At 37.9% G+C, this 15472-nt stretch overlaps 2 protein-coding genes across 2 annotated transcripts; one reads left to right on the forward strand and one right to left on the reverse strand.

Annotated features, from left to right (window-relative positions):
- The first annotated feature begins 8591 nt into the window (after window positions 1–8591).
- LOC133712726 (F-box protein FBW2-like) lies at window positions 8592–12134 on the forward strand. The gene is made up of 3 exons (XM_062138827.1): window positions 8592–9991; window positions 10371–10789; window positions 10980–12134. The coding sequence occupies exons 1-3, from the start codon at window positions 9842–9844 to the stop codon at window positions 11476–11478; spliced, it is 1068 nt and encodes a 355-aa protein (XP_061994811.1). The 5' UTR covers window positions 8592–9841; the 3' UTR covers window positions 11479–12134.
- Window positions 11891–14838, reverse strand: LOC133712725 (elongation factor 1-alpha). The gene is made up of 3 exons (XM_062138826.1): window positions 14680–14838; window positions 13606–14086; window positions 11891–13063 (listed from the first exon to the last, which is right to left on the reverse strand). Exons 2-3 carry the CDS (start codon window positions 14065–14067, stop codon window positions 12182–12184), a joined length of 1344 nt encoding a protein of 447 aa, XP_061994810.1. The 5' UTR covers window positions 14068–14086; window positions 14680–14838; the 3' UTR covers window positions 11891–12181.
- Between the last annotated feature and the right edge of the window lie 634 nt (window positions 14839–15472).

Consider the following 15472-nt stretch of genomic DNA (forward strand, 5'->3'; position numbering starts at 1 on the left):
CTTTGAACACAAGTTTGTTGAATAAACCACAAAAGTAGTAAGAGAGCTCATATATTGCCACCACAAACACACAAAGTGGTAGCTTGAAACTCCATTTAAACAAATGACCTGAGCGCTTCACAGTTAAGCTAGTAGCCCATATTTGTTGTTCACAATTCTTTCGGCTTGCTCGAGCAGACACAAACACAAACCACTTCTCTGCTTCACCACAGAAACAATTAACAAGTGTGCACCATTGGAATCAACTTACTTGGACATAAACTGTGATGACTTTCACTTGCCAAGTGTGCTTTGAATGGGATCCATGACTGAGGGGACTATATCAAGGATTTTCTCCAAGAAAAGTTCCATATTATGAGTATCCTGATAGCATCCGAAAGCCATTGTAGCAGCCAAAGAATTAACAAGCACTAGTATTGCACCCTGACATTTCATCAAAGGGTATATTAAATATATGAGCTCCACCATTGAGGTCACAACTTATAAGGCTAGCGGACACATATATGTCACCATGTTGATCAAATTTCTCCCCAGCTAAAAGCACCATGTCGTCAATGCCCATGTCCTGCAAGCTGTCGAGACCAACACAAGTTATTAAGCATACCCCCTGACTTGTGTTCATGATTGATATATCAGCACTATGGCACAACGATGCAATATACAGTCATACACAATCCTATAATACCACCCTGAACATGTAATTAAGTTACATGATAGCTTTGCCATTGAAATTTCTCCCTCCTCTTTCTGATTCTCTTTGTCACAAACAAAGTTTGGAGTTGGTTTGTGTTACGTCCCGAACCCAAATTCACCGGTTTACTAGTCATTTGGGCAGTAAACGACAATTTGTTTTACTTTTACTCTTTTTCGGTAACTTTAGTGGCCCTAAAAGTCGACTTTTTGTTTGGATCAGAATTTGAGAAAGTTTTCTTCACGGAAGTTGTAGAGGACGTTAAACCGAGCGCATGCACGTGTGGATCATAAAAATCGGAGTTCGTATGCAAAAGTTATAAGCGAAAATGTGAACGTTACTGTTCATGGTAACTTTCTATATATATAGAAAGTTACTGTGATAGATTTCCATTTCCAGAAATCTACCTTCTCTCTCCTCTCTCCCCCGAACTCTCTTCTTTCCCTTTCGGGTCCTTCTTCCTCCCTTCGATTCTGCGCATTCCGGCCACCAACCGGCGTTCAGCCGGCCACCACAGGAGCGCCTCCCTCCCCTCTGCACCCTAGTAGCCTTAGGTTGTGGCGATTTGGCCGAGAAACCTTGAATCGAAGCAAGGTTCCTCATAGGTGCAGTTTGGCTTTTTCTGGCAAATCTTCCATTTCCGGCCGTTTCCGACCACCAAATTGGGACCGTAGGAGCGCCTCAAGCCGGTGATCATTTCCCCTAAGGTCATTCATTTCAATTTGCAGTGTGGAGGATGAATTGAAGGAAATTTCAAACCTAGGGTTTGAAATTTCTGGGTTTTTCTTCACCGGCCGGTTTCTAATATTTCAAGGTAAAATTTGGATGTGTTGTAGTTGAGAAAAAGGATCAGTGTGTCGAGTTGTTGTTGTACATGGAATTTGGCAGCCGGTTGTGGAGGTTGGTACCGGCGCGTGGACGCCACGTGCCGCCACTGTGGGTGGCGCGTGGAGGCGTGTAGGGCAGTGTTTTAATTCCAGTTTTTAGCCCATTAAATTGTATAATTGTTGTAGAGCTTGTATGTGAGGTTTGGTGAATTTTGGAGGAGTTTGGAATTGTTTGTGATTTTCCGAAGTTAGGAGTTTTGTGATTGAATTGTGGGAAATTCGGTCGTCCGATTTCCCTCGTTTCCGACTATGGAGTATGTAAATTGAGGGATTGGTGTTATGGGGGAGATTTGGGTTGAATCCGAGAAGTTATGAAGATGAGATTTCGTTTTAGGCTCGTAAGTATTTTATCGGATTGTCGTTTACGGAAATATAATTGTGTACAGGATGATGTCGTGAGCTACGGCTAGATGAAGGAACTCGTTTGCATGGTCGCCCAATAGTACTGTGAGTGGACTTTTGATTTTAAATTGATGCATGCAAATTAATTTCCGCAAATTTTGATTTATCAACTAAATTATAGAGCGTTTTATTTTGGTTTGGATTATTGATTGATTTATTGGTTTGAACTTTTGAATTAAGATTCATTATGCTCGATTTGAGGATTTTGATTTATGTAATAGTTACCATATTTTTATTCTGTGGAATTTCCGGAAATTTTTATTATAATTAATTATCAATTCTTGAGATTTCAAGAGAGATTCGGAATTGGTTTTGGAATATATGATTATTATTTTGGAAATATGATTTACGTGATTTTTCGACGATTTATTTTACCAAGATGATTCTGGATTACATATTATAGTTAGTGGCCAATTTTGAGATATTATGGAATATTTTTGGAAATCGGATTTTCCGAAGGAATTTGTGCTCGTATTAATTTCCAGGTTTGGTTATAGATTTGAGAATATTTTGGCGTGCGGGGCCACGTCATTGGAATGGTTATTTTTTTCTCGTGAGAGATTGGGGAAGTCTTTTGAATTTTCGGGATTTTTGAATGTTTTCTTCACCATACCGGGGTCCAATTATTAGTGTCTCCTCCTCACTTACTTTGTGTTTGTGGGTGGCAGTTGAGGTAGATTATTCTCCTCCTCACGTGAGTGGCAGTCGAGGTTATTAGTTCTCCTCCTCACACAATCTATGTGTGGGTGGCAGTCGAGGTTAGGGGTTCCTTTACCCGTATGGTGACATCTCTTCCCCATATCCTTTTATTTGTTACTTGACTAGCGGGGCTAGTCCCATTTTCTTAACCAGCGGGGACTGGTATGTTTTCACGAGACTCCGAGTTTTAACGACTTACGTTTTATAAACGTTGCATGCATCGAAGTTTTATGAATTTAAATCCGTGGGAACACTACTAGAAAAATAGGTCATTTCACACGGATGATGTTGTCACAGAACTTCACACGGACAATTATCCGTGTATAAAGTGTTATAGTACACACGGAAATCCGTGTGTATACATTTTTCACACAGACTATTGTGGCCACATAAGGTTCAAACTGGGACCCAATATTTTTCAAGTCAATTTACACACGGAGTCCGTGTGAAATAAAGTAAAATTCAGAGAATCTTGTAAATTTGTTGGAGGTAAATTAAAAATTCACACGGTTTTCCGTGTGAAATATTTCTTCTCACGGATATCTGTGTAAAAATTATGAATAATAAGATTCTAGTAAACATAATTATATATGAATAGTGTTAATATTTATGTAACCAAAAAAAAACAAATGTTAATATTTAGAACTGACACGGCCATCTGTGTGAGTTTTATATCAAAATAAACTGAAAGAAAAAATTTAAGTACATAATTTTAGTAGTGTAATTTTATTTGGCTCACTATTTCCAGGTTTCACACAGATATCCGTGTGAAATCTTTTCAATAGCTTTCTGCAAAATTCCAACAGGGTCGTCTAAGTCATTCTAATCTCTTCATTCAAGTTTTTCAGGTCTCTCAAGTCAGAAGTCAGAACCACCCACCTCTCTCTCTCTCTCTCTCTCTCTCTCTCTCTCTCTCTCTCTCTCCAGATCTATCTATAAAGTACTAAGCTTTACATCTGGTTTTCGGTTATTTCTCTCTACCATTGTCTTTGTTATTCTATGTAATTTTCTTGCTATTTTTGTGATTCTTTATTGTAGATCTATTATTTGTGGATCTGAGAATTTTTTTGATGGGGTTGGCCTGACGAGAAATTTGTTTTGTGGACCGAAACTTGTGGATCTGAGGTGAGATTTCGCCCTGACGTGAAGAATCTCAAGACCGCCTTCTCTTCCTTGGCAAGGTTTCTGATTTTTGGGTAAATTTGTATATTTTTTTGGGTAATTTCGTTATATGATTCTGATATAATTGGGGGTTAGGGTTTCAGATTGCGTATTTTTTATGCAGAGGAAATTTGAAAGTCAGACAGCATTGCACAGTGGGTAAAATTCAAGATGCCAAATCTGTAAATCCTCTGCAGGTAAGGTATGGATTTCAATTTCCTCTCTTTGTTATTCTTTGTAATTTTCTTCCTTTTTTCTGTTTCTTTATTGTATATCTATGGGAGTAAGAACTATTATTTGTGGATCTGAGAACTTTTTTTGATGGAGTTGCTGGTTTGGATTTTATGTTGTTGATAGGTTCCAGAGGAGTCTGAAGCTCAAGCCCATGGCTTTGATCAAGAAGTTGCGCAAGCTTTGTTGAGTTTCCTATTTCATAGAACCTGTTGAGACAATTTGAAAGACTGCAGATCCGGAATCACCATGAAGGACAATAGAGGAAATGGACGAACCAAAAAAAAAAATCTAAAATATTTGAATAATTCATTAAAATTCAATAAATATATAAATATAGACTGCTGAAGCTTAAGTGGGGACCGCACAAATCTCATACATGGACAACCTTTTCTGTGTGAAAGAGCATTAGCAACGCTCGCAACACATACAAATTTTAAATCCGTGAGTGTACTGTGTGAAAAGACGAATACACACGGAAATCCGTGTAAATTTATACTTATTTACACAGATTTCATCCGTGTGAAAATGTCTGTTTTTCTAGTAGTGGAAAGTAATACAACTTCTTTTCTTTTAAATTATTTATTTAGTTGTATATTTTTGTCCACTCACGCTGACGTGTTTTTCAATTACTTTCCCCTGGGCCCTTCGGTTTCAAATGCCCAGTTTGCAGAAGAAATTAGTTGAGGTCGGGCGTACACGGAGTTGAGGCATAGTCAACAGCATGGCTTCCGCGTTTTCCTTTGAATTAGGTTTCCTTATTTACCCTTTTTATTAGAATTGCTCTGATTACCTGTGGGATTAATGTTATTCAAGTTGCGTTTTGTATTTTGTGAATTGGGGAATGTTGTGATTTGAGGAGCAGGGTGGCTCCAGAAGAATAAGGATGGATGATTTAGAAGTGTAAATGTTTTCCTACAGGTTTTTGGTAGCCTACTTTTAGGGGAAGTTTCGCGAAATTTTTGGTATAATTTCTTCTACGGTGGGCCCCGTATGACCACTTCGGATTTTGGGATGAAATCTGGGGTGGGTCCTGTTAGTTTGTCATTCAGACGACATCTAAAGATGTATAAGTTGACTGGTCTTGGGTTTTCTTTTTGGTTTCGGTTTTAAAGATACAAACTGATGGGTTGATGGGTTGATGGGTTGGTCTCTAAATTAATATAGAGATATGTAGACAAATAACTACACCAATACGTTTTAGTGTGTGTGTGTCATCAGGATATATATGAAAGATGTTCAATTAAACCCACGTCAAGATTTAATAGAATAATTGAAGAAAAAGCTAAAAACTGCACAGTCAGTGTGTACGCATGGTCACAAAAATTGTAAAGGCACAAATAATTAAAAGTGAAAACTTTATCTTTTAATTATTTATTATTAAATTTTTCAATCATCTGAATTACCAAAAGATAATTAATAATATAACTAAAAGTTATCTATTATTGAATGTAAAAGTAAATTATACATACGTTTTTAATATAATATTTGTTTGGTTAAGATTTTGTGGTTTCTCACTCATCTTTTTGTAAACCACACTCCCTTTACTTTTTTCTTCAAAAATACCGCTTATTAGTTTTTCACCTTTCTTTCTAGGTTGTATCTTTAGAGCAAGTTCACTCGTTGAGGTCACTGGATCAGATATTATTAACTGCTTTTTGCCTTTCATTTTCACTATCTAGGCCACTGGGTCAGATACTGTTCACTCTGAGTCAGATAATGTCAGTTTGTAGGTCATGAAATTGACCGAGAAAGTGACCCATAGTGAACAATATCTGATCCAATAACCTACATGGTAGAAATGAAGGGCAAAAAGCAGTGAATAGTATCTGACCCAGTGACCTCAACGGGTGAACTTGCTCTTATGGAGCTTGAATAGAAAGCCTCTATTTTGTGGCAAAGATCATGTGCATCAGATGCGCCTATTGACAGAGGTAAGATGAATAATTGACAGGCAAAAGTAAAAGTTGAATTTGATATGACCTGACTTTTGATTTGGGATTGCAAGAATCATAGTTTAGAAGAAATGAAATGCCATTATAATTCTCATCCTACAAGATCTGTAATATGGTTTTGGGATTTTGTGCTTGAATTAAAAGGTTTTTGGCAAATGCACCAGAACAATTTCCCTTTCTCCTAGCTGAGAAATTCGTGCGTGGAAATTCTGAGGTTCACGCGCTGCAATCTCTGATTGCCGGCTGACATGTCCACCGTGAACCTCTCCTCGCTGAGGACCGTTTTTCTCGAACGAATTGATATGATGGACCAGGTGGTTAGGGATTTCATTTTGGGGTGTCAAACTCTAAAGGACCTAGAGTTTCACAACTATGGAGGGATGGAGAATTTGAAGATACGAAGCAAAAAGCATAAGAGGTTTACGCTTGGGTATTTTTACTATTGTGATTCCAGGAAACACGGTTGAGATTGATTGCCCAAACCTTTGGTTTTTGAAGTTTGATTGCTATAGTTTTACCCAGTTTTGGCTTAAGAATGCGTCATGCATCTTTGGATTGAGTAGATGAGGCAGTGACAGAAGCTATTAGAGATTTGGCCAGTTCCCGGGAGTTAAGAAGATGAGTAACAAGGAAATATAAGAAAATGGTAGGGGTAATTTGGTAAATTCAATGAATAAAAGAGAAAATTAGAGTGGGTTTATAAAAGGGGAAGAGTGGATTTCACTCCCCTTTCTAAATAATTGAATTACAAAAACATTTGTCCATGTTGGTCTGTTCAGTTAAGAGTCCTATAGAGGTTTTAGTGCCAAAGCAATGGAACTATATGCTACAGCTCTTGGGCTTCAAATTATCTCTCAAGCTGGCTTCCAAAATTCACATATTATCTTGGAGATGGATGCATTATTGGCTGTTAATAATCTCAAAGTAAAGGAACCAAACTGGTCAATTAAAGGTGCTTTAATTGAGGAGGTGAAGGCTATGTTTCACCTCTTCTCTTTAGTAATATGTACATATTGCCTTAGGAAATGTAATCAAGCAGCGCATTCTTTAGCTAGGCACACGCTTTTGTTTCCTGCATTTCATTTATGGGTAGAGGATGGACCACAATTAGTTACCCGACGTACTCATTGCTGATTCGCTATCTAATTACTTAATATATGCGATGTTTCCCCTTTCCCCAAAAAAACAAAAAAAAAAAAAAAATTTGAGAGTCCTATATAGGATGCGTCCAACTACAGTCATTTCAGCCCGTTACTGTTAGACTTTGAACATGTGGGTCATGCTTAAGCCAAATTTGGACCCCTTGTATCGTTGCCAATGGATACTAGTCTAAGGGTGTGTTTGATATGGCTGTGCTTTTAAAAAAAAACTGGCTTCTGCTTATTTCTGAGAATAAGTGGCTGAAAAGCAAAGCAGCTAAGTGTTTGGTAAACTGGCTTTTTTTAAGTGATGTCAGTGGCAGAAGTAGTGACAAAGTGTTTGGTAAACTCAAAACTGGCTTGTGCTTTTGTTTGTGGAATGACTAATTTGAACAAGAAATATTATTTTGCCTCGATTGTTTGATAATACAATGTTGTTCAAATGCTCTTGTCATCATTTTAATCTTTATTATGTCCTTATAAATTTTTGGTAACTTCCAATTTTTATAAATCATGGTGACCATATGATTAATATTGGATAATTTTAAAAAATAACTTATACAAATATATTAGTAACATTAATAACAATTGATTTCTGATTGACATCAAGTAACCACAAAATATCATAACAAATTAAAATGTCCACGCTATTACGCACATTCATCAAACTGAGTAATGTTATTTCTTATTGTTTCCATTTCTTGTGCACCATGACCATGATATTCTTTTTCTACATCATCATCCATCTTTAATTTTGGCCAACCGAATTCTAGTTTTTTAGTTCATTTTACCTAATGCACAATAATAATCAATTGGAAAGCAAATTGAATGCAAACCAATATCAATATTTGTACCAAAAGCATTGTGATACATCAATATATCAAATACTGAATTTAAGGAACATTGTTATCGCATTCATACATTTCAAGTTTCCTAGCTAAGTTTTACATGATGAAAGATAATATAACTTGCTGCATTGCTTGGTATTCCGCTTGATCTCCTAATGACTTTGAATTAATACCAGCTGCAGCAACATATATATCAAGTGCATTGGCTGTAAGAAGATTGGTATCTAACTAGCAAACAATAAGAAGATTGCAGCAATAACAAGATTGCAACAAAAAGCTTGGCAGTAATCTTTCCAGCACTTGCTTGGTTTGTGGTATGACAGAAAAGATAAGGATATAAGTGCATTGCATAGTCACAGAAGCCTAACATTCTTGATTAATTCTATTAAAAAAGATTTGAACCAATGATGGATACCAAGGCAATGACACATGATGATTTCATTAATGTTAGTGGCTGGTGATCGAAATAGACAATATGTTTAGTTAGTACCATCTGCAATATGTTTAATAACAATAATTCCTGATACTCCTGCATACGAATCAGTCCCAACAAATAATTGAATGTATGGTATTGTGTATTTTAAACATTTCAAGCTTTCAATTAACAGCTTTCACATTGTTTCCTCTGTTCCATCCCATCAATCATAAAAACAAGGTCTGCAGGTAACTGGCCAGGCTGTTCATTACCTTTATCTAATACAGTAAAGACTGGCCAGGCTGTTCATTATCTTTTCTAAGGATCAAGATTTAGGAATCTTAATAATCCCTTATGCTAGTTTATTGGCTACAACCACAGAATTGAACATGCTTACTATAGCTGATTCTTCAAGTTTTTAGGGAAAACTCAGACCATGATAACCAAAGATATTGAATACCATCAGTTTACAGAAGGAATACAGGTCCATTTTACAAAAGGAATACAGGTAACGAATCAGAACACCAAATTTCAAACAAATGGACCCATCCTCAACAAATTATCAATAACCATACTTAAAACGACCAGTGCTCACAGACATTTCTCAAACTTGATTTTAATAGACAAAATCACATTACACAACAAACCCCAAAGTTTGAATTCGATAAAAAGAACCAAACCGAACAAAAAGCAAACTTATTTTCAATCAAACTGAGCTGAATTACACAAAACATAGAAAGAAAGAAACAACAGAGCCGAAGTAATACGAGAAGTCCAGCTTTAAGAACCAAAACCCATATCCCTTGATTGCCTAGCTCCCAACACTCTATCAACCCCAGAACACCTTAAAAATCAAAACTTTAGCTGAAGGCGAGATTAAGGACAAATCTCGCTGAAGACGAGATCAAGGACAAACCTCAGAGGCGAGATAGTCGAGACGAGTCGGCGTACTTGCCTGATTTGAGGAAGAGAGCGATACAGCCAACATGAAATTGGAGGCCGGCATTGGAGGACCTTGGGCCTGCCTCTGCCTCCCTTGAAACTAGGAGAACTCGTATGGGTGATTGGGAGAGATCACTGCAGCAAGGGTAGTTTTAGGTATTTTGAAAGTTTCATTAAACTGTTCACTACAGTGTACCCCGGCTACAGTGCTCGCTTCTGCTTCCAAAAGCACGGGTTGGCCGGCTTCTGCTTTTGCTCTGAAAAAGCCCGTGCTTTAAAGCAAAGCACGTCATTTCATCCTTACCAAACACTTAATGGTGCTTTGCTTATAAGCACAGGACCTAAAAAGCCCCTCCCCCCAAACGCAGCCTAAATCCCCTCTTGAAATTTGGGGTTTCTCACTTCCATGGCTCCAGAAACCGAAATTAGAAGTTGACAGACTGAATCCTTGTTTAGCATAAAGAGAGCAATATGCCAAAGGAATTAGCAAAAGAAACGCAGGCAATGAATCCAAAGCCAAATACCAAGCATCCCCAAGTGGAATCTGCAAAGCACAGGAGCAACACTGAACCACTGAGGAAGAAGGAGAAGGAGAAGAAGAAGAAGGGTCAGCCGAGCATTGTAATCACCCCTCTGTTCTTGTTATATTTCATGTTCTTTGTATATTGGGGTCTCTATCATATGTGGATTGTTATGATATTAGTAGCATTGTTTTAGATGAATAGTTTCAACTTCCAACCATTGATTCTACATATTGTTTTAGATTTGTACAATTTTCTGTTTAGATTAGTTGTTACTGATCATACAGATTACTTTTTCTTTCTCAGATCAATGTCTAGGACCTCGCTCTGAATAAGAGCGTTATGGTGGTTGACTGGTTGTTGTTATTCATCTATTTTCTGTATAGAAGGGGCCCTTTTTAGTTATTCCAAACTTAACCTAAAGTTCAGGCCTGGTTCTATATGTTCATCCATTTATAGCTGCATTTTGTTTCTTTTAGATGGGTAAAGTAAGACGAAGATGGGAGGACTTAGAAAGGGACTGCTTGGTGAATGTTTTCAGAAGAGTGGGTATGGAGTCACTGCTATTCGATGTGCCTTTCGTGTGCAAGTCATGGTTTACAGCAACCCTTGATCCTTCATGCTGGCAATATCTCATTTTTCCAGATATTCCATCTGATCTTGCTGACCGTTTGGACAATATATTTTCTTTTATTTATCCTAGTGATTCCATTGAGCTCTATCCTGATCACTTTGATCCCTTAATAAGAAGATATATAGGAGCATATCGATTTGGATCAAGCCACGTATCTATTACTGCTTTTGTTGAGTTTGTCCTTCGTCGGAGCAATGGAAATGTCGTGTTTCTGAAGGTACCTCGCCACTGTCCAAAAGCTGCTCTAAAGTCTGTAGCACATGCGTAAGTGTTAGTATTGTAACTTTCAATGCGTTTCATAGTACTATTTTTTTCAAATCCAAAAGCTGGTGTCTTACTTGATCTTGGTACTCTTAAATCTGATTTGGAATTTTCCCAAATGATCTTTTCTTGTCTAGCGAACTTGTTTACATGTACAAGTTACTTAATGAAGAAACTCATTTGTGTTTTCTAGGTGTCCTGACCTGAAGGCTTTGGCTTTGCCGAGAGACGCGTTGAATTCAGATGTAGTTCCTGAATTGGTTGGCAGCTTGACAAGTTTGAGGTCATTGTTGTTATTGGGAAGCTGCAATTATATTGAGAGATTTTTATTACCAATCAGCAAGTACTGCAAGAAATTTCGTGGTTTATGTTTTTATGAGGCTTATATTACTGAAGAGGCTGCATCTGCGATTGTTAACTCATTGCCGAATATCAAGTACTTGATTCTGAGGAGCACTTTGATTAGACCAGATGGTTTGATCACATTGCTGCGCGGCTGCAAACAGCTTGTGCTTTTGCATCTCAGTGAGTGTCCCTGTTTTCGGGTCAACGATGAGATACTGAATCTGGCATCTCGTATTAGCGACTTCAGATTTTCCAATCATTTTGGAGGTTTTCAAGGTTATTATGTGGACGATGAGCTAGGCTATATTAATTTTGATGAAGGCACCAGTGACGACGACTATGATTAACAAGATGCTTCTTCATAGTGTTATACTGATCAGAATTTGTGTGAAACTCTCTCTTTCCTTATCCTCGAGTCCTGATTAGCTTGATGTATGATAAATTTTACTGTACTTTTCTTTAAGCGTCCTGGCTTGATTTCATAGTATGAGCCTAGCTATAACAACAGCAAATTATAGCAAAACTACACCGATTCTTAAATTTTGGCGAAGTACATCATATTCGTTACATAACATGACTACGAAGTACATCATATTCGTTACATAACATGTTAGTCATGTTAGCTCTAATTATGATGCCCGATTGAGCGATGGCTGAAAGTTCACTATTGTGCTTCTCACACTTCGCAATAGCAAGTGAGATTTAGGAAAATCCACAAGTTTCGTATGGAGGACATTGCCAAGAGATAAGCAGAGTATATAACAACAAACTATAAAGGACAATATATAGCCAAACAAAAATCATCCATTTAGCAACAAAAGCTTCAAAAGTAAATAGTCTCAAACTCTGACAAATTGAAAAGACGACACAACTAGAACATTTGGGTCACCACCGCCTGTCAAGCACCCAATTCTGAGTGCAAGGACTGGACAAGCAGAAACACAGAGAACTAGAAGCGAGAAAACTAAAAGCTAGAATAACCAAACGGTTCAAAAACACACAACTTAAATATAAGATGTCTTCAGCTGGTAAAATTGCATTGTGATCCATTCACTTCTTCTTGGCAGCAGATTTGGTGACCTTAGCACCACTTGGGTCCTTCTTCTCCACGCTCTTGATAACACCAACAGCAACAGTCTGTCTCATGTCACGGACAGCAAAACGTCCCAAGGGTGGGTACTCAGAGAAGGTCTCAACAACCATAGGCTTGGTGGGAAGCATCTTAACCATACCAGAATCTCCATTCTTCAAAAACTTGGGCTCCTTCTCAAGTTCCTTACCAGACCTCCTGTCAATCTTGGTGAGGATTTCACCGAACTTCACAGCAATGTGAGAAGTGTGGCAATCAAGAACTGGGGCATAACCATTACCAATCTGTCCAGGGTGGTTCATGATGATGACCTGGGATGTGAAGTTGGCAGCCTCCTTTGCAGGATCATCCTTGGAGTTGGATGCAACAAAACCACGCTTGAGATCCTTCACAGCAACATTCTTAACATTGAACCCGACATTGTCACCAGGGAGAGCCTCCTGAAGAGCCTCGTGATGCATCTCAACAGACTTAACTTCAGTGGTCAGACCAGTTGGACCAAAAGTGACAACCATACCAGGCTTGATAAGTCCAGTCTCAACACGACCCACTGGCACAGTTCCAATACCACCAATCTTGTAGACATCCTGCAGTGGGAGACGGAGGGGCTTGTCTGAGGGCCTCTTTGGCTCGTTGATCTGGTCGAGTGCTTCAAGAAGGGTAGGACCCTTGTACCAGTCAAGGTTGGTGGACCTCTCAATCATGTTGTCACCCTCAAATCCAGAGATGGGAACGAAGGCAATTTTGTCAGGGTTGTAACCAACCTTCTTCAGATAGGATGAGACTTCCTTCACAATTTCATCGTACCTTGCCTTTGAGTACTTGGGAGTAGTAGCATCCATCTACAAGGGAGCAACAAACAAACAAAACACCATGAGGAATACATATCCAACACATTGTATAACAAAAATAATAAGTGGCACAAAATAAGAGAACAAACAATAAAATGGTGCCACTAAGCTTTTATCAAATACAGAACAAACAAAAAATGTCAACAAAAATAAAAAAAACAGTAAAGTTTCTTAACAAAAAACAGTAAGATGTAATAGCAAAAATATCCTGAAAAGACATGCTTAGCAATAATAGCCATCAACCAGATATATTTCACAAAATAGAAGAGTCAACATAACACTTGGGAGAGAGAGGGAATTGAACCCTCAATAGTTCATTCAGAACTATACCACTAGGCAATCTCTCCAAAATTTAAATCCAAGCTTCTCCTAATAAAGTGGATACTGCACATAGTGTGGGACAAAGTAAATGCCCTCAAATGCCAACCATAAGAACCAACAACGCATTTGCACCATGAGAGCATCCCTCTATCAGATAGAATAATCAATATAATACAACAAAATATCATTGATATAAAGTGAGTTGTTATTACCTTGTTACAGCAGCAAATCATTTGCCTCACACCAAGGGTGAAAGCAAGAAGAGCATGCTCACGGGTCTGCCCATCCTTAGAAATACCAGCCTCAAAACCACCAGTGGTGGAATCAATGATGAGAACAGCACAGTCAGCCTGTGAAGTTCCAGTAATCATGTTCTTAATAAAGTCACGATGCCCTGGAGCATCAATGACAGTGCAGTAGTACTTTGTGGTCTCAAACTTCCACAAAGCAATATCAATGGTAATACCACGCTCACGCTCAGCCTTAAGCTTGTCGAGCACCCAGGCATACTTGAATGACCTTTTGTTCATCTCAGCAGCTTCCTTCTCAAACCTCTCAATCACACGCTTGTCAATACCTCCAAGCTTGTAGATAAGATGACCAGTGGTGGTCGATTTCCCAGAGTCGACATGGCCAATGACCACAATGTTGATGTGAAACTTCTCCTTACCCATGATGATATGCTAAGTTCAACTGCACCAATAAAAAAATAAAGAACAAACTGTTAGATTCTAGCAAACATGAATCCCAATATATGAACAGATAGAATTAAATACAAGTAGATCAACAATACAACAATACTAATTAAAAATTCAGTATGAACAGGTGATTCAGACAACCTTTTGATATCGGAAATTCATAACATCCCAAAAAGTTTGCAAACTACACATATTCAGTTCGTCATACTATTTCAAATTTCTAACAAGATTATCTAATTAACCAGTAATTGAGTAAAGAAAACATGCATCAATAACATAAGAACCATCCATGACTTAAAATCATCTATCCAATCCATATATTTCATCTGCTAAACTAGAACGAATCAACAAATCCGAGAAAGAAAGAAAGCTTCAAAAACATGATTAGATAACAATCGATCTAGCTCATAGCAAGCTAAGCAAAAACACAATCAAATCCTTCAAATCAATTTTCAAAAACACACTAAATTTTGCTGCACCAGCACGAACTCAAACAAAGCCAATCAAAAACTCAGATTCAAAAGCATCGATTAAGAACTACATAAATCTGAGATCTAAAAAAAGAGAAGAGCAAGAAGAAGCATATACCAGAGATCTAAGAGCCTTGAGTTGAAGCAGCGCAGCAGCAAGAGGCAAAGGAGTAGAAGAGTGTGAGAGGTTTGGGAGCGATAGGGGTGTATTTATAGGGAGAGAGAGGGGGGCAAAAAATCTAGGGTTTCTTGGGAGACCTCGATACCGTCGCTGTGTGTGTTTACGTTTCTAACCTTGAGGGGTTCTTACAATCACGAAATACCGGCTGTCCTTGATGCCCAAGTAAAGGTCAACGCTAGAATAGGATTTTGTTCCTAAAATAATTATTTATTTCCTTAAACAGCCGTATTAGGAGGAATTTTTAAGAATTTCGGTGAATCTCTCTTTGTTTATTGCATCGTGATTCACAAGTATTTAGCACTTTCTCACTATTTGCGGTTTAAATTAAATTCTCATTTACCAAACATAAAATTATAATTTTAAATTGTAAATTAAAAAAATTTATACCTGGAATTCGTCGATGCCCCCTATGTGATCGGCAAGGGCGGAACTAGGATTCGTAACGTGGGGAGGTCGGAACATAAACATAATATAGAGAGTTTAAAAGTCTTGTTATTTTTACTTTAAACAATCTATCAAATGATTTGACTAGTCATTGGTTGACGTGTTTCTTTTGAAAAGAACCGAAAGAAGGAGGGTTCGAATGGCGGCCTGTTTGGAATTTTTTATCTTCTCCAAAATGGGGTTCCACCTTATTCACTCCATGTGTTCCTTATTTGCACCGAGCTTCCCTTCATCACTAGACTATGTATTTTTCACGTTTATCACTTCCTTAGAAGGTCTTGGGGAC

Source organism: Rosa rugosa, chromosome 5, assembly GCF_958449725.1.
Source record: "Rosa rugosa chromosome 5, drRosRugo1.1, whole genome shotgun sequence".
NCBI classification, from domain to species: domain Eukaryota; kingdom Viridiplantae; phylum Streptophyta; class Magnoliopsida; order Rosales; family Rosaceae; genus Rosa; species Rosa rugosa.